The sequence below is a fragment of the Thamnophis sirtalis genome, unplaced genomic scaffold, assembly GCF_051295495.1.
Source record: "Thamnophis sirtalis isolate CommonGarterSnake01/CBP01778 unplaced genomic scaffold, rThaSir2_p1.2 scaffold_1, whole genome shotgun sequence".
NCBI lineage: Eukaryota > Metazoa > Chordata > Lepidosauria > Squamata > Natricidae > Thamnophis > Thamnophis sirtalis.
In genome coordinates, this window is record NW_028261381.1 from 136,822,669 (window position 1) to 136,849,635 (window position 26,967).

The 26,967-nt window shown below is 39.7% G+C and overlaps 1 protein-coding gene across 1 annotated transcript; it reads right to left on the reverse strand.

Moving 5' to 3' along the window:
• Positions 1-410: 410 nt before the first annotated feature.
• Positions 411-26,278, reverse strand: LGMN (legumain). The gene is made up of 13 exons (XM_087725693.1): positions 26,119-26,278; positions 20,122-20,290; positions 14,826-14,923; positions 13,509-13,590; positions 12,964-13,049; positions 12,781-12,856; positions 12,123-12,185; positions 10,918-10,984; positions 8,231-8,349; positions 5,804-5,893; positions 4,727-4,927; positions 1,803-1,973; positions 411-542 (listed from the first exon to the last, which is right to left on the reverse strand). Exons 2-13 carry the CDS (start codon positions 20,257-20,259, stop codon positions 471-473), a joined length of 1,263 nt encoding a protein of 420 aa, XP_087581819.1. The 5' UTR covers positions 20,260-20,290; positions 26,119-26,278; the 3' UTR covers positions 411-470.
• Between the last annotated feature and the right edge of the window lie 689 nt (positions 26,279-26,967).

Below are 26,967 nucleotides of genomic sequence, written 5' to 3' on the forward strand. Positions count from 1 at the left end.
GTTGATTATTCTGGTTAATGTCGTGGTTATTGATTAATTGATTGAAAGGAGGTAGATTTTACTGGAATGGATAGTTATCCAAGGCACACTTGATCCATGGCCGACTGTATTCTGCAAGAGGAAACAATGGCAAATTATTAAAACCTTGACAGCATTAATGTTTTATATTTATACATCAAAATTTTATGAAGTACCAACCACTAAAGCACATTTTCACAGCACACCAATAAAAATGTAGAAGTTACCAGAGCTAGCAGTAGACAAGGTCTGATAACATATGTGCCTCTCTTTCTTGAAATCCCACTGAGATTACACCATAGAAATTTGAAAGCAATTTTTTTTAAAATTAAGGTCACATGAAGAGGAGGAAAATTCCATCCAGGAACGTCACTGCTATATTCTTTATGGCCTTTGATGATAAAATATTGCCTTTCAGCAGATCAATAGATAAAATGCACACGTGCTTTTTTTTACCTGTCAACGGGATACCCTGTTTCACAAACATTGACCAAGGCGTACAGCTGTCTCAGAGCATATTCATACTGAAAATGAAGACAAAGAAGAGAAATTACTTTTCATCACTCAATCTTCAGGTTTAACAGATTTTCCTAGATTTTTAAAATCCAATTCAATGGATGCATCTGTTTTCTTAAGTTGCTCAGTTTCTGAAAACTCTGAGCAACTCACAACAAACCAACATAACAACAGTAAAACCCAAAGCAAAACTGTTACTATTTAATTGAGGCCAATCTGATGCACCATCCCTTAAAGAAAGAGTAATACTCATCTTCAAATGCTCTTCTCAAGAACTATGTTGTCATAGCTCTTCAGAAGCATAATAAGGAATGGACGTCGAAATAATGGGATTCACCGTTCCATTACTGAAAAAACTCAACAGTGGGTCTCTGCTGGTATTTCCTCATAAGTGGAAGCCCTAACAAGCCGTCTTCCTCTGATGGCCTCAGGTGGGCAGATTCAACCTAAGGAGATGGTTCCACTGATATATGCCTGAGCCATGTGAAACTTTCAAAGTGACAACTAGCACCTTCACTAGTACCCAAAAGCTAGCTGGCAGCCAAAATACCTTCCTTAGTAGTGTTTGTACAAGGATTTTTTTTAGAATTTGATTTGGTGCACCCATAACAAATGAGCCCTCCACATCTGACACTTTGGAATGATATTGATATAGAGCAAATTGCAACAGTTCAGCTCCGTAGTCACAAGGCCAGTTGGTTGACTTATTTATGGGCATATATGGATCCAGCAGAGGACTCAGTTTTCTACTATGAAGTAGGTACACACCATACCAACATTCTTTCCCCATAATGGACGATTTCAGTAATTTTTTCTTCTGTTGAACAAAGTCACACTTCACAGCAAATAAAGACTTTATTGATCTTTCAGACTTGAAGAAGCTATAACTTCCAGCTGCCCCAAACCAACTTGGCCAACAGTCAAGGATACAAGAAATGGAGCTCAGAAACACTATGCCCAACATATCTTAGAACAGGATATAAAATACACTGCTTTCCCAAGGCTGCTACAATGCTATCTTATTCAAAATCAAAGTATCTTGACACAAGCCCTTGATAATTCCAAACAACTCTATTAAGATTATAAGATTTACTTTTTGATTAAGTGGAAAAACAAAAATGCAAATATTCACAATCCCGGTCAACCAAATAACCAAACTGAACTTTTACTTCCTATACAAATAGAACAGACCAGTTTTTCAATTTTACAGTCCAAGTAAGGCCAGTACCAATCCCTGTTACTTTGACTAACACCTTGAGTTAACTTACCAAAGGATTGTGCCAGTTATAACAATGTTTTTTAAAGTGATCCATTGCTGACTCGTAACAGTCATAATTTCTGAGGTTCAATCTAGATGACAAGATTTTATCTGCATGCTCTTTAGAGCCCGTTATTAAAATCATAATCTTGTGCATTGATTCCTGAATCACTTGTCTGGCCTAAAAGAGAAAAAAAATACAGGAAAAATTGATTTTTTTAGGATCTTAGAAATGCAACAAGAATTCCTCAAAAACACCAGAAGAATGAATGAATGCTGAATCAACTTTCTTTTTTTTTCAGGATAAAGTAAAACAAGAATAGACTTTTAAAAACCACCAGTGAGACTAGAAACTCAGCGATTGCTAAGTGAAACATCACAATTTTCTGATTTTAATTCAAAATTTCATTTCGTAATTAAAAGGACTGGCTGCAGAGTTATTTTTTTCATCACTGTGTAACTGCAAAGAATGGCTGTATAAGACAGACATTAAATGAGAACTGTTTGTATTCACTTGCACATAAAATGTTTTCCCACCTACAACCTGCCTAGAGTCATCGTAATAGCTTTTCAAGGTTAAATTTTAAGAAAATATATGGTTCCATGTCATTCATAACACTTAAGTTCTTAGTATTATCTTCCTTCTCTTTCAGGCTCAAGTTTCATGCATTTTTAAAACTTTTTGGAATTTTCCAATTCTGCAAACCTTGAAAATAGAGGTTATAATTATGTAGATGGTTGCAAATATTTTGGTCACAATTCCATAGTTATGATGCAACAATATACAATCCAGTCACTTCTGTAAGAAGTAATTCATTCTTTGACTACAACCATTAAGTTAATAGAAGTTAATACACTCAAAATATACTTAAGATTTAGGTCTCAACGTTTGCAATGTTTTCTTTTAAACTGGATTAAATCTGAACCCAATACATTTTTTGAAAAGGATATTTCAAGTCTGCATTGGCAGCTGAAATGAAGTCTGCATTGTCAACTCAGCTGAAATGAAACAGACTATTTATTTTTAGCTCATTGGTTGTTTACAGTACCTATTCTTAAAAACATCCCTGCCAAACTACATACAATAAAACATTCAAGTTTAATGCTTCTGGTCCCAGACTTTAAAGCTCTAAATAAAAATAAAAAAGTATAATGATATTACAATAAGACAAGAGCGTGTGGAGTTTAGCAACTTGCTATATAGGTAGGACTCAGGGGTGGGTTTCAAAAAGTTTTACTACCGGTTTGGTGGGCGTGGCTAGATGGCGGGGCATATGACTGACTGGGCATGGCCAACTTGATGTCACTCACGCACACTCAGTCACATGACTCTCTCACTAAGCCATTCCCACCGAAACAGTGGTGAAAACCTTTGAAAGGGGGAGGGCGCCAGGCCGGGCTCTTTGCTGCCTTTTTTATTTTTGGATCCCCAGAGCGCATGATTAGGGAGGCGTGCTGCTCCGAGAAGCTGCACTCGGCTGGTTACTGCTGAAGCCTGCAGAAGGCTTATGGGGCCTGGGGGAAGGCGAAAACACCTCCGTTTTAGCGAAAAACAGTTTTTTCCAGTGATTTTTTTTCCTGCAGTAAAGACCTGGCTGTGTTCCTGGGCCACAGGCCTCATGTGTGTTAAGGACCATGTATTCTGGATGTATTCAGAGCTACAGTTTTACATGGTGTCATATATATTTTATTTTGCACTGTTTTAATTGTTTAATAACCTTTGTTTTATGTTGCGCCTTGTTGAGATAGGTGGTTTTACTAGTCAAATAAATATGGTACTGTTATTGTCAGCTGATTTTTTTCCTAGCACCACAATTCAAAGGCATCGTTTTCTCCTCAAATAAAACAATGAAGCAGAATTTTCTAAATACTGAAATTCATTTAATAGCACATTTTAATCCCCTTGGGCAGATAGCAGCATGAATTAAGCATCATGTTAAATCATGATATAGTTTATTTAGTTAATGCATTGCGTGAATTTACCACACAGATTGAAATTTACTAATAAATCAGGATTAAGCATGGTTTAATATAAAGGTGGGCAATTATTTGCCAGGAGCAACATTTCACATATGGGGGAGGTGGGCAGAGTAGACAGAGCCAAGATGCAAAGTACCGTATTTTTCAGAGTATAAGATGCACATTTTTCCCTTAAAAGGGGGGGGGGAATCTGGGTGTGTCTTATACACTGAATACAGCATTTTTGGCCTCCTGAATCCCCGTCCCAAAATGGCCTCCCGAAATCCCTTCACCAAAATAGTTGTGCATAGCCTTCAGGGGGCTCCTAGGGGCTGGGGAGGACAGAAATAAGCGAAACACGGGCCATTTTTTTGCTCAATTTTGCCCCCCCCATCCCCCAGGAGCACTCTATAAGCCTCTAAAGGCTATGCATGCCTTTTTTTTTTTTGACAAAAAAAACAGGCCCCTTTTTGTTCAATCCAGACCCCCCCCCAACTCCCAGGAACACTCTACAAGCCTCCTAAAGGCTATGCATGCCCTTTTTTTGACAAAAAGTTTTGAGGAGGTCTGCAGAGTGCAAAACCTTTTTTTAATTTGCCTCTTCAAAATCTTGGTGCATCTTATAATCTGGTGCGTCTTATACTTTGAAAAATACGGTAGGTGTATCACAGCCCTAAGCAGGATATTCTTTTGCTTGTTTGAGGCAAGGTCCCTTTCTGTAAAACATGCATTATAAACGTTATATATTTTCCACTGTAAAAGGTGAGAAAGTCATGCTGCTAATTGTTTTCTTTACCACTGTCAATGAAAGGGTTTCCAGAGGCTTAGGCTTGGTATGAAACCCCATGGCTTTAGCTTGCTCAGTCTTAACTTAGCCCAATACGTGAACGGGGCATTTCTGTTCTAACAGAGATGCTTTTCACAGAAACACAAGACAGTTCCTTTCCACATGTTACATTTCCTCCTCACTCTTACCTCCAGATGTGTCTTCATCTCTTTTGCAATTGCCTTTGCTTCATAGGGGTCATTGGTGGCCATCAGTTTTCGCTTCATAATTGCAAGGGGCACATCAGGGCTAGGTGTGAGGTCATAGTGATCGACTGGCGGCAATGAAATGGGGATGCTGGAATTCCCTTTTGAGCCCTGGAACTGCACTACTTTCATGTGAGAGATAGACTGCAAGTGGAAAAATAAAAAAAAACAACCACTTGAAAAGAAAAGAAAAAGCATCTGGAAGCACATTTAAGGGACTCTTTTATAAAATTACTGATCAGGTAGGCTCACTGGGGACCAAGTGAGCCCTGCAGATCCTTGGTGACAAGGATCATTGTAAAACATGGTCCCTATTGGTCTAGCTGGCACAGAAAAGACAAGCAAAGGAAAGCTAGATGCTACTACAGATGGGATTACTGAGAGTTGTAGTTCAGCAAAATTGTGAGCTTCCATTATTCCCTGTTCCCTATGCTAAATAACTCCCAGCATCATCCCAATCCTAGAACTGGGAAGGAGTCTGCCCCTTGTGTGAACTTAATTTGGAAAACTTATGTTAGGGAAGACAGTTGGCCATTCTTTATCCTCATAGAAGCCAGGACCATGCCTACTGTTGTGGGCTAATCTACTGAAAGTTAGATCTTAATTAGAAACTATAACACCAGGAAGGTAAAGGATTCTCTATCCCCCTCCCTCTTTTTTTCTTTTTTCTTTCCATCTTTCAAAACTCAAAGGCCTGGCAGTTTAAAAGTTGCATTCCTTGCATGGAGCTGTAAATAAAAATACTCAATAATGTAACATCCATAGTTTCCCCCCCCCCCACTCCTCTTTTGTAATGTAGCTTTTAAAATGAATTTTACAGAAGACGTGGAAATCTATGGAGAGTCTCAACCACCCAGGTCATGGTTGTCCCCAAGGTGCTTTTTTCAAAAGGCAATGGGACTTTCTTGGTTTTTCCCTTGGAAATGTTTCACTTCTCATTCAAGAAGCTTCTTCAATTCTGGGTAGAAGGCTACTATCGCAGAAACCTGTCTCAACACTTCCCTACCATTAATTACTCACAATGTTTCCATACTGCATCACATGACTCGTGTTGGTGTGATTCTTTACTATCACAAACTGCCTGTGGAGGGTTTCTCTTTTCAAATCTTCCTGCAAAATGAAAAAGAAACAATGCGATTAAGGCTTTTATGAACAAATATTCAAATACAGTTTCTCTCCAAAGTTTTGGTTCTTGGTTAGCATCTCTATAAAAGAATCTTTTTTTTAAAAATGCTGACAAATGTCCCAAGTGGCAATTTATTCAATAGAGTTTTAAGCTCAAAAGGAATTTCCATAAAACTCATGACAGATCATTTGTTTTACATTGAAAAAAAATTATGAGGAACATGCAAGGACCATTGATTAATATTCAAAGAAATGAAAGAATATGCCTCTTTTAGACATTTTTGCAATACACTTTACTAAGGGTATCCAGAGGTGCATTGAGGTTACTTCTTCCCCCCCCTCTCCTTCTTCCCCTCCCCCCCTGATTTCCAGAAACAACAATAAAAGAACTAAAAGCAATAACAGTGTACTTGATAACCTATGCAAATTTTTCAGAATTCTTACCATAGGCCAACAATGGGTGCCTATATAATTAACATTATCTACTGTGTAAATGTAGGGACACAGTGGCTCAGTGGCTAAGACGTTGAGCTTGTCGATCAGAAAGATCGGAGTGAACTCCCATTACTTATCCCAGCTTCTGCCAACCTAGCAGTTCGAAAGTACTTAAAAATGCAAGGGACCACTTTGATGGGAAGGTAACAGTATTCCATGAGCCTTCGGCATTAAGTCATGCCGGCCACATGACCACGGAGACGTCTTCAGACAGCTCCGGATTTTTGGCTTTGAAACGGAACACCGCCCCCCTAGAGTTCGGAACGACTAACACGTATGTGTACTTATTTCACTTACTGTGTAAATAGGTTAATCTCCCCCCCCCCCCAAATTGTCTATGGATGAAAATCACAAGAGAAAAAATAGGTGTCCTTTTGAAATTCCTAACAAAATCAGAAGATGAACCAAACCATATGGAGTACTAGAACATGAATAGATAAGGCATTTTGGTGCCTTACCTAAGGCACCAAAATGCCTAGAGCTGGCCCTGGATCACCTTATAGGCTTTAGCACCAGCCTCAAATAGGTGGGTGGCTGAGGACATGGATCAGACTGCTCCTATGTGACTTCTCTCTTATCATCTCTCCCAGAAACTCTGGGAAATGAAGCACCAGAAGGGGAAAGACTAATCAGACTAAACACGAGTAACAGCCTATATTGATGCCTACATCATGGCAATAAGTGTGGCAAAACACCATTATTTCTCCATATTTGTTACATCTGCATGACCCATTTAGTGAGGAAGGTCCCCTACAGCAGTGTTTTTCAACCTTTTTTGTGCAAAGGCACACTTTTTTCATGAAAAAAATCATGAGGCACACCACCATTAGAAAATGTTAAAAAAAATTAACTCTGTGCCTAAACTGACTATATATAAAGTAATTTTCCCACGGCACACCTTACACTATGTCACGGCACACTAGTGTGCCGCGGCACAGTGGTTGAAAAACACTGCCCTACAGGGTTACAGAGCTTCCTTGCTATTTGGTGGATAAAGCAATTTGGATTCACTAGAGTTGGACTCTGATTGGTCACATCCAATGAGCTGCCTGGGATACAGTCTTGTGAGGTTAGGTGGACTGAATTTGACTCGTGATTCCTGATTAAATGGACAGAGTCATTTAACTGTGAATTTGGCCACTTGTTTCTCAAATCCAAGCTCCTCCTGTATCATTAAGGTTGCACTATCCTTATTTTTTTGCAACACAAATCACTAACCAGTGCAACCAACATGCCATCTTGGTGCTTTACAATCTAGATCCAACTGATTCAGGATATAAATAAGCCACTTCCTCCAGCGCTGATTGCAGCTGTAACCCAACCATCTTCTCAACAAAGAGACCAAACAAAAATTGTCTAGGATGATGGATAAATGGCCTTTTGAAGATGAGGCATACTGATGTCTCTTTCAAGGCTAACAGAATAAACCTCTCTCTCTCAAGAAGGCTGACACCTCATAGACTCAACCTCATGTCAGATGATTCACCTAACAGCCTAAAGGATCCTGTCCACTTCCACAGAAGACCTTTCTGAGGATCCAATTATTCCCAGATAATTGGCCGTGCCTTTATCACGTTAATGGGACCAGCCTAGTCAAGGTCCATCTGTGAGCAAATCCAAGTAACATGATCCCCCAGATGCCAATACTTTTCACAAGGGCATCCCAATTGATTACCTCCAGATAGGAATAAATCATTTGGAATGGGGCCACCAGCTAACTGTTTGCAGATGCAATAAAAGCAAATATATATCTATGTTTCCTCTTGCCACAATGTAATCCCTAACAGTGGTCCTCGCACAAGCAAATACCAGATCTTGGCAACTTACCACATCAGAATCTTCCATCCATTTGACACTGTACAAATCCCCCAGGTATGTTTCTCTCTTTTCATCATAGTAACACGCATATGAAGATTCCTCAGGGTTAGATGCTGTTGTGGCATAAACTGTGAAGAAAATGGATAAGCCCTGTTGACTTGCTCATGACAAAAATCAGTTATACTTGTACAACCTGACCGGTGGTACCATTTGAAGCACTTGGGATTTTAAGGTAACTTGATCCAATAACAATAAATAGTCTTTTAAAAATCTTTTCGCTTTAAATCAAATGAAATAAACAAAAAAGACAGACTGAACAATGTAATCAATCAGTAATGAAACTTCTGATATGTTGGCAATTTCAGCCTGGCACAGGAGAAATGGTCCTGTGATGACCCGGGGCATGGCATGAAGGCAACATAGCCAGAGAACCAATGTGAGTCCCTTTATTGCCACCAACTTTGCCCCCCAACATCTCTTTTACTCTACGACCTGGAGAAAAGCTCTTCCACAAACCTGCAGATACTCCAGTTCAAACGCTGTAAGGAGACTGACTGTAATCAATCATTCCAGCAGGGAAAGATGAGTCCCAGAAGCAAAGAATAATTCCAGCAAGACAAGATAAGCACACAGAAGGGCGGAAATAATTCAAACAGTCCAGAGGAATGCCAGGAATGCAAGCCACAACTCTCAACACTATAGGAATTCAGTGTTTGTTCCTGACAAACGCCCCTCCCAACTGCCTCTCCTTTAAACTTCATCCCCAGGTGTGCCTTGTGAAGGGAATCGGGGCCCTTTCCTTCCCTGTAAGCCATGCAACCCACGTTGCTCTCTTCTGTGTTCTTCCCTGTGTGCTCTAGGATGAGGAGGGGGTGGGACTTGGTCTTCATCTGAACTCCCTCTCCCTTGTTCTACATTTTCCCTCTTCTGCCCAGCCTGAGTTTGCCCTTCCCCAGTTTCCTCCACATCCAATGGAGTCACTCTCCCACTCTTTCAGCTGTTAGTCTTCCATCTCAGCTTGAATGGTATCTGAGATTTTAATTTTCCTTTTCAATTTTAATTAGAGCTCTTAATTGAACATAAATTTTATTCATATATTTAGAATCTACATAAGGGACTAGGTGATCTCACATCCTAAATGCTAATGAATATGCTGGCATTAATTTGAGGAGAACTTTGACTAAATACAACTTTACATTTTAAATCTTTGAAGAATGTATCAACAATAACTTATTTTGGTCTTCATTTTGGCCGTTTAAAGTTTGATCTAGGCCTGGAAGAAGTCTGAAGAATACGGCCTCTTTTCATACACATAAATAATGCAAATAGTTCTTTCTGACCACAAACAATTTGTGTGGCTTGCACATTCTTAATGGTTCTTCAACAATTTCAAAGTCAGTGATTCTGAACACTTGAAAAGAATTACAGATATTGTTTATCAACCATAGTTGAGATTGACAACTCAGTGGTTAAGCAAAGTGGCCACTAAGTGAAACCACAATTGTGTTTTATGATCTTGTTTCATCTTTTGTTTGCTTTATAGGCCTGCAAAGCGGGTAAACATGAGGACTGGTCATAAAGTTACTAAAAGAAACTAGAACTAAAAGAAACTAGAACTAAAAGAAACAGTTCTTTTTAAACAGTTAGTTCTATTCACAAAATACTATTAGATGCCTCTCAAAATGTAAAGTTTTAAGTATTAGAAGACTGAAAAAAATAAATACAAAATAAGTAAAATGTCAGCCAGTGGCAAGCTAGCCAAGGTTCTCTATTGTTAAACCATAATTAACTGGTAGTTCAATTATACTGTCCTATCTGCTGAAATGAACTACAATGAAAACTCGGATTAATAATCATTTTACTGGATGTAGCCAACCAAATCATTAAGAACAGTCAAGTTCATTGTTTTTAGTCTGAGATAAATGTCACTTCACATCTCAACTACTGCAAAATGCTGTACATGGATATGCCTTTGAAGATCATTCAGAAGCTTAAATTAGTCCAAAATGTCCATGTCCCTCTGCTCCAGAGTGCTTCTGTGTGCAATTCAAGGTGTGTTATCATCTATAAAGTCTACATGGCATAGGGCCTGGATATCTGTGGAGCTTCCTGTCTCCCATGGTTTCTGCCTATCCAGTACAATCCAGCCTAGTGGACATGCTCCAGACATCTCAATTAAAGAGTGTCATCTTTCAGGACCCAGGAAGCATATGCCTTCTCTGTAGTGGTATCTCCCCTTTGGAACAAAGTCCCTGAGATCCATATAGCATCCCAGAAGGACTTCAACACCTGGCTGATCTCCCAGACTTTGGGATAATGGATGAGACTTCTCTCTTTGTGATTTTTTAAAATGTTTCCTTTGTTGTTGGATTGCCATTTTATTCTGAACTTATTTTTGTACTTGCTTTGGTTATTTTTGTATTCTGTGGTTTTCATGCTATTGATTTTTGTGAGCTTCCCAAAGTCAACTGCAGTGAGTGGGCACCCAAATTGCATCAACAAATAAATGGGCACAAATTATATGAAAGTGTCAATTATGTGACTTTACAAATTACTATAGTTTCATAAATTAATGTCTATGATATAAATTTGGATTTATAAGGATTGAGAATTTGTTCTTCAAATGTTCCTTTAAACTGAGTTTTTACTAATGTTACTTATAGGTTTCCAGATCAAAACACTGACTAATCACTTACCATTAATATCTTTAGGTAAATTTTCCATCATTGATCCAGACTCACATGCTTCAATGTAAAAAACCATCTGTAATTTACAGAAGACTTCATTAGACATATTTTAGCAGTGGTGGGTTCACTTTTTCTCTCTAGTATATTGCCTTTTAAACCAGCCCTCTCTGATCTAGAATCCTCAAGATACATTGAGATTATAATTCTTAATCAGCACTCCCAGTGATTGGGAATCCTGTGGGAGTTATAGTTCTCACATATGTTGGCAAAGACAAATTTTGTAAGAAGCTGACAGAAAGGCAGTTTCAAACTCTTTCCAAACTGTTTACATGAAAACATGGCACATTTAAACACAATTATTTTTAAAACCTCTATTTCAAATTTGATGATTTATTATACAAGTCTCTAAGACATTGCAAAGGGAATATAAATTGGACACATCAACAAAGTCCTACTTAGGAATCTCTGGATTAATAGAATTGAAGAAAAGGGGTTCTATTTTATCCTTTTCTCTGGAAATGAGCATTCACATCAAGCAGAGAATAATATAAGCATCTGGGTTTCAATTCAGACGGTGAAAACAGATGACAGCTTAGCTATGTGGCACTGAATTTTCCATTGTACTTTTTTTTAAAGTGAATTGTAGTGATAAAATATTCGTAGCACAGGGTTGACCTATGGGGTCCTTCATGCTCTCTGAGCTCGGTGGTTATCTTACAGATGATTTATAGGTAACATCATCAGTGCTAAAAAGGAGTGGAATTTGCTCTTATTTTATTTACATTTTATATCCCAAATTAACTCTTACTTGTCATTAATCATACCAGAGTTATAACAGCAAGAGTACTGACAAAAAGAAGCCTTCATATAACTGAGCCCAGATTTAACATCAATTTCCTTTGCATTTTCCTCATATTTTTGTGAACAAGGCCACATTCCAAGCAGTTTATTAGTGTATAATTTATTGTATCACAGTATAGAACTGAATGCTATATGATTCCCAGGCATTTCAAAACCAAGATTTTTCATGCAGTCAATTGCAATAAATAACAAAGCTTGTAGGTTTACTGCTATAGTATAATTCCTCATACTTGGTAACACAAACTTCTAATTTTCTATAATGTCATCCATTCCATTAAACTCTTGTAAAAATTACAGATGAAGCTACAAAGAAATATTCTACATTATTTTTATATCTTGAGTAAGAATTTTACCTTTTGGTATTTTTTATGATGGTACATATACCTAATTGTCTTGTTCAGGTGTTGCACCTTGAGCTGGAAAACAAATTGTTCACAATTAGCTCTCAGGCAAATGAAATTAGAAACATACAGTGCATATTCCTCTCCCAAAATTATATGAAACTCTTACATCTTGAGAATATACTAGCATAATTATCCATGAATATGAGATTAAAGAGAAGGCTGATTTTTGAGTTTAGTCCCTGTGTCGGTAAAATCAAATTGTTGGAAGTAAAATGAATCTTATAATTTATTTAACTTCAATATATCCACGTTAGAGAAAGAAGATATATATTCAGAAATCAAAGCAATTATTATTTATACTCAATTCTTATAGTGAATCTAATACACACACAAACACACACACACATACTAATTGGAAAATTCATTACAATTCTCAACCATATGCATGCATTCTTTCATACTATTATTCGTACATACATCTGGACCTCCCCCCCAACATTCAGAAACTATTTTTTCAAGGATCCCATGTCAAATTCAGGAACTGATATTCTGGTTTCCTTTTCATAAAGCACCAAAGAAATAAACACCCAGGAGCTTTCTCTCCCTTCCTCTCCTTTTTGATTTCCTTGCAGACACATAGGCAGGCATTTTGTGTGGAAAAACATACTTCATCATTTGGAAAAGCCAGAATTCCAGGGGCACCATGATCCGTGAAATAAACAAATATGTGATCCTTGGGGCCGCTGTAAAATAAAAAAGAACACGTCACTTATTTATGTTCAATCTCTGTAAAATTACATTAGCAATAAAGTCATCTTTTGGAAACCTAATCTGTCCTTTTTCCCATTACCTTCGTATTACTTTTCCTGATCCTTTATTCTTTACTGCTTCAGCATCACCCCTCAGCACGGCAAGGAAGGTCTGTGGTGTTACATCCTACAGATCGGTACAAATTGAAAACCGAAATAAGCTCTACCTTCTGGATCTGTAGCAAGCAACCCACAACCAGCATATCTATGAATGTATTTATATCCTGCCCTTATTGCTATATGTAAGATAATAAAACCTCATTATGCATAAGCAACAACAATGTTTCTCAACCAGAGGGATAAGACTCCTATCTTAAAGAAAAAGTCTATTAGAGAGAATGATGAGAGCAGAGAAAATACATGCCAACTGACTGGTAACAAAACTAGATATGGAGTCCAGGATTAAAATGGCCTCCAGGAGCATAAAAGCCAAAATGAAATAGCATTTTCCATAGTTTGCATTCTCTTGTTATTTGGTTATTTTTAAATTTGGGTTTAAATACTGCTTTTATAGCAACAAGCACTGTTTCATCACCAATTAGCTCTTCTGTTCCAATATAAACATGCAAGAAAACCAGACACTTACATCGTTTGTGTAGTCCTTTAATACTCCTTTGTATACATCTGTGCCATTTGGGCGATTAATAATAATGCCTTTGGTTGGATTTCTGAAAATGGAAAGTGTATGAATATTACAGACGTACATAAAATATCACAGTCTCCAGAGATTTCACAACATCAACTGCTATAGAAAGGAGAACCTTCTATAAAGCAGATCTAATGCTAAATAAGAATTCTAATCATTGGAGAAAATCTAGTTTTTTTCCTTCAGGGAAGCCAATTTTCCCATTCTGATCCATTAAACTTTCTCCCTTTAATTTCCTTTTTCCTCCAATTTTATTATGACGATATTAGTCTACAACTAACAAAAAAAGGAAAGAAAAGAAAATATACACACAGCATTTTCAGACTTTTAGATATACATATCTTGTATGCTGAGGTAATAACCCCCCCAAAAAAAATTGGTGGGGGGGGAATTCTTAACATTACTTCATTATCTTATCCTCAGACCCTATGAAAAATATTATCCTTTCCTTGTTTATAGATCATGGATTGGCCACATTTTTAGGTGGTATCATGGAGTAGATACAAGTTTTTTTTTTAATAAGCAGGATCTTAAGTAAGATCAACAGAGAGAATGACTGCAAACAGCATCATTCTGGAAGATTCTGAACACTGGCATTCACTAGTTTCTGCCTCTCCAGAGAGAAAACACTAGTAAATGCCAGTATTCTGAGTCTTCCAGAATGTTGAAATTCACTAGCAATTTTGCCAGATTTGAGGTCCATTCCTCCAGCATAGTGCAAGTGCAGAAGAGAGGGCAAATTCCTTGGTGCAGTGGGGAAACAATCTCAAATCCATCATCCCTTTCACTTGCAACATTCCCTAATGGCTTCCCCATTGACTTTTTGGGGAAGCTGGCAGAGACAATTGCAGGACACTAGTTGTAAATGAGAATAGGTTGTCAAGCACTCAAAATGCACTTATGGGACTAGGGGACCCGGTGCAAGACTTTATGATGGCTGAAAGTGCTTTAGGGCTGTAAAGTATCCATAGTGAGCCTGTCATGACAGTCAACAGACATGAAACAATTGGTCATAAGTTGAGAACTATCTATATTGATCATTCCAGTGGAATGCAATCTTGTGTTTTTGTTTCCTGAGAAAAAATAGGATGTTAAGGCAGTTGGACAAGCCCAAATCAGTTGATTGTGGACATGCCTGAAAGCATTACAGGAAACTCAACAGTAAGCAAATGTGAAGTTGTGAAACTGAGACTCTATAAGAAAAAAAACCTTGTGACTTTATTGTAGCATTGTTGTGGTTAAATGTTTATTACTTACTCATCATTATAAGCAATGTCATCATACATCATAACAACAATTTGTTCATCTGGTATACCATTCCGATGCACAATTTGGTAAGCATGGCATGCATCAGCCTGAAAGATATGAGATAGTTTTCTTTACCAACTGTTTTTCAACTAAGACAATATGACATTATATGGATTTTGCTTAAGTTAAAATATTGTTTCTCACAATATAGTGTTGGAACATGGTTGTTCACTGAGAATCAGAGAGGAACCTCTCACAAAAAAACATTCACAGAAGAATAATTCAACACGGCTCTGAGCCACACCTGCTGAATACCGAGCCAAATCTGAAGACAATTATACGATACTAATAGTTTCATTTCTCTTTATGCTTAGTTTTGCAGCTCTTGTTTTTGTGAAACTTCAATTTCCCATGTATATCCCTATTTTTAAAACTGTCAACGTAATGATTATCTACTGTACAATACCCAAAATGGGGTTATTGCGAAATTAGAGTTTTATTTGGAGAAACTCCTAAATTCAGAGAAGATAAAACATGCTGTAGGTGGGAGAAATGCCAAGGGGACTAGAATGTCCTCAATACACCCCAAGAACAAATAGCAGCATCACCTAAAAGTGAAACCTTAGACAGCACAGGAAGAATAGAAAAGATGGAATGAATGTAGTTCTGGGCAGATTCCAAAGAAAAGATGATGGGTGACACATGGCAAGTCCATCTATGAGGAGGGAGGGAGGGACGGAGAGAGGAAAGGAAAGAAAGAAGGAAGGATCACTATTGCATGATGTGGATGCAAAACAAATGGGAAATGCAAGAATCCATAGCAGAAAAATATTGGGCATAGTGCTGGGGTGAAAAAGTCTGGCAATGGGATAATGGAGAAAATTGCAGACTAGGTGACACATTGGGAACAGAAAGATAGCGCCATCTAAAGGAAATAACTAATGAAACAGGCATAAAACAAGTAAGTGGCATCAGCAAGTGTACACAGACAAAACAAAATAGGGAAGAAAATGGTATTCACATCTTTTTGGAACAGGTCACTCATCCCAACAGTTACTTTGTTGGTGTATTTGTATTTGTATTTAAGTTTATTTATATGCTGCCCTTTTCCCTGGGGGGACTCAGGGCGGCTTACAACTTAAAAAGGGGGGGGGGAACAAACTTATAACATATAGAACAATACATCATTAAAACACAACATTCATACCATTCGGGCGGGTTGCAATCTTTAGCCCCAGGCCTGACGGGATAGCCAGTTTTTAAGGGCTGTGCGGAAGGTCTGGAGGGTGGTGAGGGTACGAATCTCCACGGGGAGATCGTTCCATAGGGTCGGAGCTGCCACCGAGAAGGCTCTCCTCCGCGTGGTTACCAGTCGACATTGACCGGCAGATGGAACTCGGAGGAGGCCTAATCGGTGAGATCTAATTGGTCGAATGGAGGTGATTGGCAGTAGGCGGTCTCTCAAGTACCCAGATCCACTACCATGAAGGGCTTTATGGGTGACGAGTAGCACCTTGAAGCGTACCCGGAGATCGACAGGTAGCCAGTGCAGCTCGCGGAGGATAGGTGTTATGTGGGTGAAGCGAGGTGCACCCACAATCGCTCGCGCGGCCGCATTCTGGACTAGCTGAAGTCGCCGAATACTCTTCAAGGGCAGCCCCATGTAGAGCACATTGCAGTACTCCAGCCTAGAGGTCACAAGGGCACGAGTGACTGTTGTGAGAGCCTCCCGGTTCAGGTAGGGGCACAACTGGTGCACCAGGCGGACCTGGGCAAATGCCCCCCTGGTCACAGCTGACAGATGGTGTTCGAAAGTCAGCTGTGAGTCCAGGAGGACTCCCAAGTTGCGGACCCTGTCTGAGGGGCGTAGTGTTTGACCCCCCAGCCTGAGAGATGGAATGCTTGCCGAATTAGTGGGAGGGAAACACAACAGCCACTCGGTCTTATCCGGGTTGAGCACGAGTTTGTTAGCCCTCATCCAGTCCCTAACAGCTTCAAGGCCCTGGTTCATCACGTCCACCGCTTCATTGAGTTGGCACGGGGCGGACAGATGCAACTGAGTATCGTCCGCATACTGATGGTATTTTATCCCGTGCCGCCGAATGATCTCGCCCAGCGGTTTCATGTAGATGTTGAAAAGTAGGGGGGCAGGACTGAACCCTGCGGCACCCCATATGTTAGGGGCCTAGGGGTCGATCTCTGCCCTCCAACTAACACCGACTGCGACCTGTCCGAGAGGTAAGAGGAGAACCACCGCAAAACAGTGCCTCCCACCCCCACCTCCCGTAGTCGTCGCAGAAGGATACCATAGTCGATGGTATCGAAAGCTGCTGAGAGGTCAAGGAGAACCAGGATGGAGGCGTGGCCTCCGTCCCTGGCTCTCCAGAGGTCATCGGTCAATGCGACCAAAGCGGTTTCTGTGCTGTAACCAGGCCTGAAGCCGGACTGGAGTGGATCAAGATAACTAGCTTCCTCCAAGGACCGCTGGAGCTGAAAGGCCAGGTGCTCAGGACACCTCTTCTAGAAGAGAATACAGAGCTCAATTATCAGAAAACCAAAAGAATGGCATTTGCTAAAAGGTACACAAACTACTCCTGGACAATAGATGGCCAGAAGATTGAGCATGTCTGTTTTTTCAAGTATGTAGGAGTAGTCCTTCATCCTACCAACAGTAGAAAAACCCAGGAGAATTGCATTGCTTAAAATATACTGTGGAGTGGGAATCGAGATTTTGCAGCATCCTTCCCCTGGAGCGGGGTGGGAATGGAGATTTTGCAGCATCCTTCTCCTGTCACGCCCACCAAACCACGCTTACAGAACCAGTAGTAAAAAAATTTGAATTTCACCACTGCTTTAGGTTTTTTATAATTACTAATTCTTTAGACTGAGGTATTTTCTATGCTTTTTGATTGACTATACTTCACCCGCCTTATGATGGTCTTTGACCATAATAAAGATCTGATGATGTGGTAAACTGTAGGTGTAATTCTGGAACTTTCCAGTTGCAACAACTTATAATGTTTGCATATCTAGCAACAGAGTTTTGAAGACAGAAAGGCCAACATTGACAACATTTTTATAGCATTCATGTTTCACCGAATTTCTGTGGTTTGCTGCATGGAATCACTTCTTGGGAAGGAGAAGCCAACACCTGCAAAATTACGAGTCATACTCAAAACAACCTCTATATGCGCACAATAGATAATTTTTCACTCCAGACACTCTATTGTAGTAAGTCCAAATAAAGAGCAGGAAAAAGTGGTGAGAATTTTTTATTTATTTTGTGAATGTTTCTATACGGTTAGAAAAATACTGGAAAAATTCTTTTAAACCAGAAATTAAACCTATAGCTAAGTCAAAGGAACAATTGTCCAAGTTCCTACTGCTGGACACTGTTCAATGTCTGAAGTCCTCTAATTTCCTTGTTAGAAAGAAACAGATATTACTCAACATTTAACTTTGAGGGATGGCATCTTAGAGAGCTGGGCTGAAAGTTTCTACCATGGGCATTTTGTTTCCTTTGGTGAAAATTTCAGACTGACTCTTCTTTAAGAGGGTTGCACATTTCTGCAACGTCTGGTTATTCTGGCCAATTGCAGTTTAGTACAGTTTCCATCCTCTGTCAACAAGTTTCTAGTTGCAATAAGGACAAACAGGTTTGGTGAAAAAAAGAGGAAGAATTCACAATAAAAATCACTGCTGCTTTTATTTAGCATCTTCTTAAAAGGTAAACATGTCCTTCTGCAGAATCTGAGGGCTGCTGTTTCTACATTTTCTGTTGCAACTTCTCTTCACGTGATTGTCTATGAAATTTTTCTTACCTAAAGCTTCCTCTTCCATGCATATCTTTCTGTCTATTTCTCTTTGACCTGGTTTGTACTTAATGTTTACAAAACTGAACTGGAACTGCAAAACGTAACCAGGTGGCCTTATTTACAGCACTTTTTGCTTGGTGAGCATTTTAATTAGCAAAAATCATGCACAAAAACAAAGATTAAAACTGTAATTAAAAAATCATTTCAGTCCTACGTAAACATTTACAAAATTTTCTGATGGTGAAACTGATTAAAGTTTGGTCAGATTCAGGCAGCAGGGTTCTAATCAACTAATTAAGATCAGGGTCCTGAGCTTGTTAACTTGCATTAGCACTTTTTAGGGAACTGGGGGGGGGGGGGTGGGAGCAGCTCAGGAAGAGAAAGCATGTTTAAGCAACTCTCCACCCTGGAAGGGGGCAAAAGGGGGGAAAAAACAGGTTGGACATTGTGCCAGAGAAGTTTATCTGAATGAGATGGTAGCAACCAGTGATCTTTGCAGCATCTCTCTCTTATTCATGTATTCACTTAGTGATAATGACCAAGTCAATGGAACAGAATGCAGCCACTAAATGAGGAGAAAGAAATGTCTGTTCTATCTCTGCACTACAGCAAAGAAAGAACAAACATCGAACCTCTTAAGTGTCTTAAATTTCGCTAAAAGTTTAAGATTTGGTGCCAACTTGGTGAATTCTGGATGGGTTGGGAAGTCTAAATAAATCTAAATAACTTATGCTACAAGCAGAATGGTAGTAATATTTTGATTCTACTTATTCAATGTGTATCCTGCCTTCCTACTCAAGAGGACAGTTAAGACAAGTAACAAGAACATTTTCTTCCACCATATTGCACCAATGCAGAGTTTCTTCAAGTTGTAAAAATAAATATTTGAAAACTGAAGTATGGAAGATTGGTTACAGTGATGGCTCTCTATTACTTTGATGGGGAGCTCAGGCTTAAACATCTTAGCTCTGGGTTATTTCATTATTATTATACATCTGGCTCAGTGGTGGGTTCTGGATCCCGTTCCAACCGGTAGGGTTGGAACGGGCCCGTCAGCATCCATATAGATGCGCACAGCGCATGCATCCATCTTAGTGCCGCTGCGTCACTCCAGCTGCTCAGTGGAGCATCGCGCAGGCACTGTATCCGCTGTGCGCATGTGTGGAAGCGCCGAAGACTTAAAAGACCGGTAAGGAGCTCGGGTGGGACCCTCCAGAGCATCGTACCGGAACGGTATCCGATGCTCCGGGCGGGCTCCGGTACGCCCATACCAGGGCATACCGCCTGCAAACCACTACTGATCTGGATAGTATTAATTTTAAAAACCTGCACTGAGTAGGCTAAACCTCAACAAACAAGACATTAATTCTCAGTGCAGTCTACTGACATTTTTAGCTAGGTAGAGGGAGTCCTCAAAAATTCCATTCAATCCAGCACAAAGTCTTCAGTTTACCCAGTTATTGTTCAACTGGAACTCAAAGCCTTCTCACCTGGTGCCTGTAGTTATACCAGCCATTGGAACCAGCCACGATGACAACCCAATGCTTGCCTCCATCCTCAGGGTCTTCTAGGTTCAGAGTACTAATTCCCAGCACAAAGCTCAGAAGTACAGCTACCTTCAAGGCCATCTCTTCTTTTTTTATTCAAGACCTACCAGAACTGGGAGGCAAGATAACAAACAAGCTATAAAACGAAGCTGTAGCAAAATGCCTGTAAAAAAGGATTTTACAAAGTCAATGAATGATTCATATACTTACAGTATGTGTGCAGTAAGGGATAATATGACTTATGTTGAACTTAGTTAAACTAGGCATATAAGCCTGAAATTAACTGACAGATTGATCTGTTATTATTTTGCATTTATACTTAATTGTTTAGAGTTGGATCCATCGCTGATGCTTTAGCCACCATTACTATATTGGTATAGTGTTCTGTATCATGCTATACCAGACTGACAACTTAATTTGTCCCCAATTTAGCTACAGCAAAAACTTTTTAAATTTGATCTATTTATTGTTACATAAATCTGCTGTTCACCACAGTCTAACCATAGACTACTTCCCCTTTTTTTTCTTTTGGTTTATACAAAACAATAAAAAGGTGAAAGAGCACTGCAAGTCATTGAAAATTGTTTAGCACTTGTACAAATCACCCATTGAATATAAAGCGGTTGCCCTGGTGCTTCTCTAGCTTTTAATAATTAAAGTGAGAAAGAGCAGATGCATCCTAGAACATGAACCATAAGGGCGAGGAGATCTAAATATAGTCAGAAGCAGGAAAATCTTTTGCTTCAACAATTTTGGCTATAGAAAACATAATGCCGACATCACCCAAGGAAGCAAAACTAAAATCTCCTAATTATTAGGATCTTTCTTTTTTTTTTTAGTAAATTAGGCACACTTAATTTAATGGAGGCTTAATAGAAGGCATTTGTGCTTGTTTAATTGGAATTATATACCTCTATTATTTGGTGATTTTGGCACAATATCAGTAGAATAAATTTTAGAGCAGCCTGTGGGTCGGGACCCCTTTGGGGGTCAAATGACCCTTTCACAGGGTCACCAAAGAACATAGGAAAACACATATTTTCGATGGTCTTAGGAACTGAGACACCAATTTTATGGTTGGGAGTCATCACAACATGAGGAACTGTATTAAATGGTCGCGGCATTGGGATGGTTGAGAAGTACTGTTTTAGAGGCGCTAGAGCAGGGGTATCAAACTTATGGCCCACGGGCCAGATGCATCACAGGCTGGCCATGCCAAGGGGAGAAAAGTTGTAATACGTCATACATAATACGTCACATGATGACAACATGATGACACAAGTTTGATACCCCGGCTCTACAGAAAGAAAAAAAAAACCTGGAGTGCAGATACTGCTACGTGCCTAGATCAGGCCTGTCAAACTCCTAGCTCGCGGGCCGAATGAGTCATGAGCTGGTCATGCCCACGCCCTGTTTAGTGAAAGGGGAAAAAGTCCCAATACATCACGCCACCATGACGAGACGAGTTTCACACCCCTGGTCTACATGGTGTTATTCTATCTGTTACTATGAAAGTCATCATGTAAGAAGAGGCATGTTTTCTCCTCCAAAGCTTCCTGTGTTAATTCAGCCCTTTATCATCAACTTTGCAGCAATTTGCTTTTAAATTTCTCACTTTATGGGAAGCAGTTCTGGGATTGATTTTCTTGTGTTTGGCCTAGCTTATTGGGCTGACATTGATTTAAAATGAGTACATCAGGGAGTTGGCCTCTTTCAACACAGAATCACAAGGTATTATGGTGTTGACTCTCCTTATTCAGAGAAGTTGGGAAATCATAGGAACCTTTCAATCATATGAAAAATTCCAGTATATGGCAGTTGAACTCCCTGAGTACATAATTATACCCAGTGTGCTGTACTTTGAACTTAATTATGTCTGGTTTTTTTAAATCAATCTGCAGGCTTTTGTGAGACTTTCTGATAAATAAAAACAGTATTAAAGCCATCCTATTAAAATGATGGATTAAGGAAGTTATTTATTAAATAGCCTCATCATTTTTAGACAAAGACAATCCAAGCTGGCGAGCAATGATCTATTAACATTTCTAAGAGAAGGAAAGGGCTTGATTTTAATATCGTTGTGTTGATTTGTCCACCAACAATCTCTGAGAGCATCAGAGTTCTAGGTACATGCATTCAACCCACTTAGGATTCTGGCTAAGCCAGTTAAGTCACACACACACCTGTCTCATATTAAAGGTGGACCCCAAACACACCCAACTCCCTTCCGGTCCTGTTGTCATGCTTGGCAGGGAAAGATAAGCAATGGAGAACAAATTGTCACTTGGGAAAGCTTATCAACCACTCTTCATCCTTCTTCCAGACCACTAGTGCTCCTCAAACCCTGACTTTATGCTGTATTGAAAAGAGTAGCTCTTCAGTATGTTGAAATTCTTAACTGGTAAACTCAAGCTAGTTTTTCTTACATCACTATTACACTCATGGCTGAGTGATTACAAGTGGAGCCAGCTTAACCAAGTATCGCATAACCTACTTATAGCTTTCAGGAATTTTTCAATGTTTCATGTTCTTGTCCCGATTCTATTATCAACAGCAGCACTTCATTAACTTGTGACACATTGCCTAAAAATGCCAGGGTCAAAACCACATGTTTTATCAGGGATCCATAGATCTCCTGATTTGAAGAAAACTTAATAGGAAAAGAAACCAATAATCAGCAAAATCTCACAAAAACAAAATTCCTGCAAGTCAGCTGACAGCAATGAATCAATGGAGATTTATCTACTTCTACTTCAAAAAGTTACATTCATTTTCTTTCATTCATTAACCAGTGATAACAGTGACATTATCTAGACTTGATTAGAACAGAATAGAAAATCTAATACTTTGGCCACCTAATGAGAAGGAAGGACTCACTAGAGAAGAGCCTAATCCTGTGTAAGATTGAGAGCAAAAGAAGAATGGAATGACAGAGAATGAGGTGGCTGTATGGAGTCACAGAAGCAGTAGGCGTGAGCTTAAATGGACTCCAGAGGATGGTAGAGAACAGGAAGGCCAGGAGGATCGCGATGGGTCAGACACTACTTCGCAACTAACAACAGAGTATAATATACCCAGCCACTGAATACTTCAAATGCAAAACACCAATTTTATTATGAAAATTTATATGGCCTCCCAACTCACTCTCAGTGACTGCAGATGGCTTACAAAAACATAAAAGCCAATACAAAAACAGTAACCCCAAAGATAGTCCATTCTCATGAATCATTGAACTTATATCAATATATCAAAAATTTAATGCCCCAATTTTACATTATTTCAAATACCTACATATGTTCAGCTAGACCCTTGTAACCTCCCAAATGGACTACAGTAATATGCTCTACATGGGGCTGCCCTTGAAGAACCTTGAAGTATCCAGAATCTTCACTTGGTGCAAAATGCAGCAGTGCAGGCAGTTTGTATATTTATACTTTGCTTATCATGCTATATTGGTTGTCAGTCTGCTTCCAGGTCCAATTCAAGGTGCTGGTTTTAACCTTTAAAGCTTTTCATAGCATGGGACAAGGTTATCTTAGGGACCACCTCGCCCCAATTACATATGCCCATCCTATCAACACTGGCAGAAGATGTATGCTGCAGGTCCTATTTATTAGGGAATAATGTTTGGTAGGTTGAGGAGGTATATCTTCGCTACAGTGATGCCCCTCTTATGGAACTCTCTCCCGACCCCCCCCCCACCCAAAGTGAGGTCAGCTCCATCCCTATTTACTTTCTGAAGGCGGATAAGAAGCAAAGCATCTTCAAAGAAAAACCAGAAAGTCTAGTTGCCTCTTGAAAAAGCACCTTTGGGAGAACCATGATCACCATGGATATCAGAATCTCCACAGTCGTTAATTTTGGGTCCTCCATCAGAGGCCAAGAGAGTTTGACGGTTCTGTACCACATCTTAGCTGTTCTTAGCATTACATTCTTCTGGACATAGAGCTCTGATTTTGTTCCTTGGATCTGTTGGAGCCACCCTCCTGGAAGGTTCAACCCAAATGTTCCTACCACCACTGGGACACTTTCCATACCCTCACATGACCACACACAGACACACACACAGAATTTACTTAATGTCTGTTGCTGATAAGGAAGGACACTTCCCATGTTGTTATGAACATCTGACTATAAAAGTGGAATCTGTTAAATGATAAAATTCATTTGCCGTTCGTATATAAGTGAATTCTCTAGAGACTATTTTTTCCCCATTTCCTCCTTTATTAACTGCTGGCATGGGAAACAATCAAATACATATAACTTTCTTCCTACATATCACTTGAAATCATGCTTGAGTTTTCACCAGTTATATAAGTATCTAAAGGAACCCTTTGAAACTGGAGCACTAAAATATTATAATAGTTAGACTGTACAGAATGTACAGTTCTGCACAGAACTCATTAACATTACCTGGGTTTCCACAAAACAATGAGCAGTAGTTTATGAGTGGTTCACTGTGTCAACAATCTGCAACGAGGTAGCTTGTGGTTTGTGTGAACTCAGGGCTCTTAAAATTTAAGGCTGCCCTTAACTGCTTTTAGAAAAGTAGTTTGTAAAACTTACTGTTCATAAAGAAATATTAACCTTTATTTTCTGAGAAGTCTTCTATTTCAGCCATTCTACGTTTTAAAATGTTTGTAACATTTTCCCCTTCAGTTTCAATGAACTTTAAACAAAGAGCCAAAAAAAGGAATACTTAACTTCTGTATTATTTTTGCTGATAATTGTATTTTGGCATTCAATTTCACTAAAGGATTCCAAGACATGTGTAGGCAAGATAGTAATCTTCTAATACTATAATTTAGGTAAGTGTCATAGATTCAGGCTTGACTCCTGGCAACTGTATGAAGCCATACATATCCACTATCTTAACCTGTTTTAAATTTCACATTCCAATTTAAGAATTACTGTTCTAAAAGAAATACACCCATCTGCTTCCTGTACCTGCCATTTGTCAGAAATGGTGTAGGGGTCTCCTGCTTGAGGGGGGGTGGGGGTTGGACTAGATGACCCATAAGATCCCTTCCAACTCTGTTAATCTTTAACGACTAGGGTCGAACTACAGAGTTCTGAATACATAATTCAGTATTGCTCCACATTTTAGCCAGCTACCATTTAAAGTTTTGAGTATACTAACAGTTATAAATAAATACTGCTAAATACTTCCAATTCTAATAAGATTTCTTCCAGTAACTACCAAGAATATGGGCTGAGAAACTGCAACCTGAAGAAATCCTTATATCCAGAGGAAAACAAATCTGAATTCTGGGAAAAGCAGATTTTCTTTAAAGTTCTGGAAAGGCAGATCATCGGCTTCAACACCAACACTGAGAAATCTAAGTATACTGACAAAAGGAGGAAGGAAACCATTGCAAAGGTGTGTGGTGTGTGTGTGTGGTGTGTGTGTGTGTGTGTGTTGGACTAGATGACCTATAAGGTCCCTTCCAACTCTGTTAATCTGATCAACTAGCTTTTACATCAAAGCCCGAAAGCAATCAATCCATCGATTCTCCACACCTGACGCAGAAGGAGCCGGGCATTCCCAGCCACAACTATTGGTTGCGAAACTGTCCATCCCGAAACCAACAACAGGAAATGGCTGTTGTCGTTCTGGCGACCCTCGGCAGGGCGAAGTGCCGGATCCTTTCGAGCTCGCGATCCAGCTCAGCAATTCTTGGGACCTTAATCGAGCCATTCGTCCCTTCAAGTTGGGGGGCAGATGAAGTCCGGGAAATGTAATCCCAATTCCGTCCCGTCCCCGCCAGCAAGAATAGAATGGAATAATTTCATTATGTACACTAATCAACATGCATTAAAATAAAATTTCGTTGCAAGCTGCCCGAGTGGGGTCTTTTTGCAAGCTAATGCCCACCTCCCACCCATTCCACGTGCTCTTCCCGCCAAGCAACATTTAACCTTCAGCAAGTGGGCTCTTACCAACGCTGGAAGGAGAAACGAGGTGGTGGTGTAAGTGGGGGTTGCTCCCGCCCGATCCGTCCTCTTCACCTCCGTTCCGTCGGGAAACAGAGAACCAACGGCGGCGTTGGAGGGTTGTGCGGCTGCTGGAGGCTGTTTATGTGAGGGAAGGGGGAGAAAAAAAATACAAGAGGTGGGGCAGGCGCGTGATTGGCGGACTTTGCGACCATTGGCCTCTCAGCAAAGGGCATCCAAGCCCGAGTGCGCAGGATGGCAATCCCTCGGGATGGAGGCTGTCGCGTGAGAGAGCGTTGCATGATGGGAACCGAGATAGCAATCCGAGGATAAACTCCCGTGGATGTGGGTAGTCGAGGCTGCGGCTAGAGGGAGGAAAGCTTCTCGCAAACAGGATTCCCGCTTGGGCAGCCTCATGCGTGTTTGCTCAAGAGTTCCGTCGGCTTCTCCGGATGAGCGAGTTTCCCTTTTTTTATACAACTCGCCCAAAGGTCGCATTCATACAGACACTCGTATATGAGATTTAACCTCATTGACCGTAGCAGAAAAAATACTTCTGAATATGCTCCTGGCTAACATTCTGTCCTTCCGCAGCAATGACTCCTATATTTTCTCATTTAAAAAATAGAATCAAATTCTATTGTGACACATTGTGTCACATTGTGACATCCTACAAAGGAATTGGTAGAAAAAGAAGAAACGAGTTCGAGTTTCGAGTTTCATTTTATTTATATGCCGCCCTATTCCCAGCGGGACTCAGGGCGGCGCACAAACCCAAGGAGGGGAAGGGAAACACAAAAACTACACAAAAAGTACAGGACATGTAAAACTAGAAAAATAGTGGTGATAAATGAC

Coding starts and splice junctions, on each gene's coding strand:
- LGMN (XM_087725693.1), bottom strand. CDS start 20,259: ATGGCCTTGAAGGTAGCTGTACTTCTGAGCTTTGTGCTGGGAATTAGT. Junction 14,924..20,121: donor GGTATAACTACAGGCACCAG/GTGAGAAGGCTT, acceptor CATATCTTTCAG/GCTGATGCATGCCATGCTTA. Junction 12,857..12,963: donor TCAGGAAAAGTAATACGAAG/GTAATGGGAAAA, acceptor TTTATTTTACAG/CGGCCCCAAGGATCACATAT.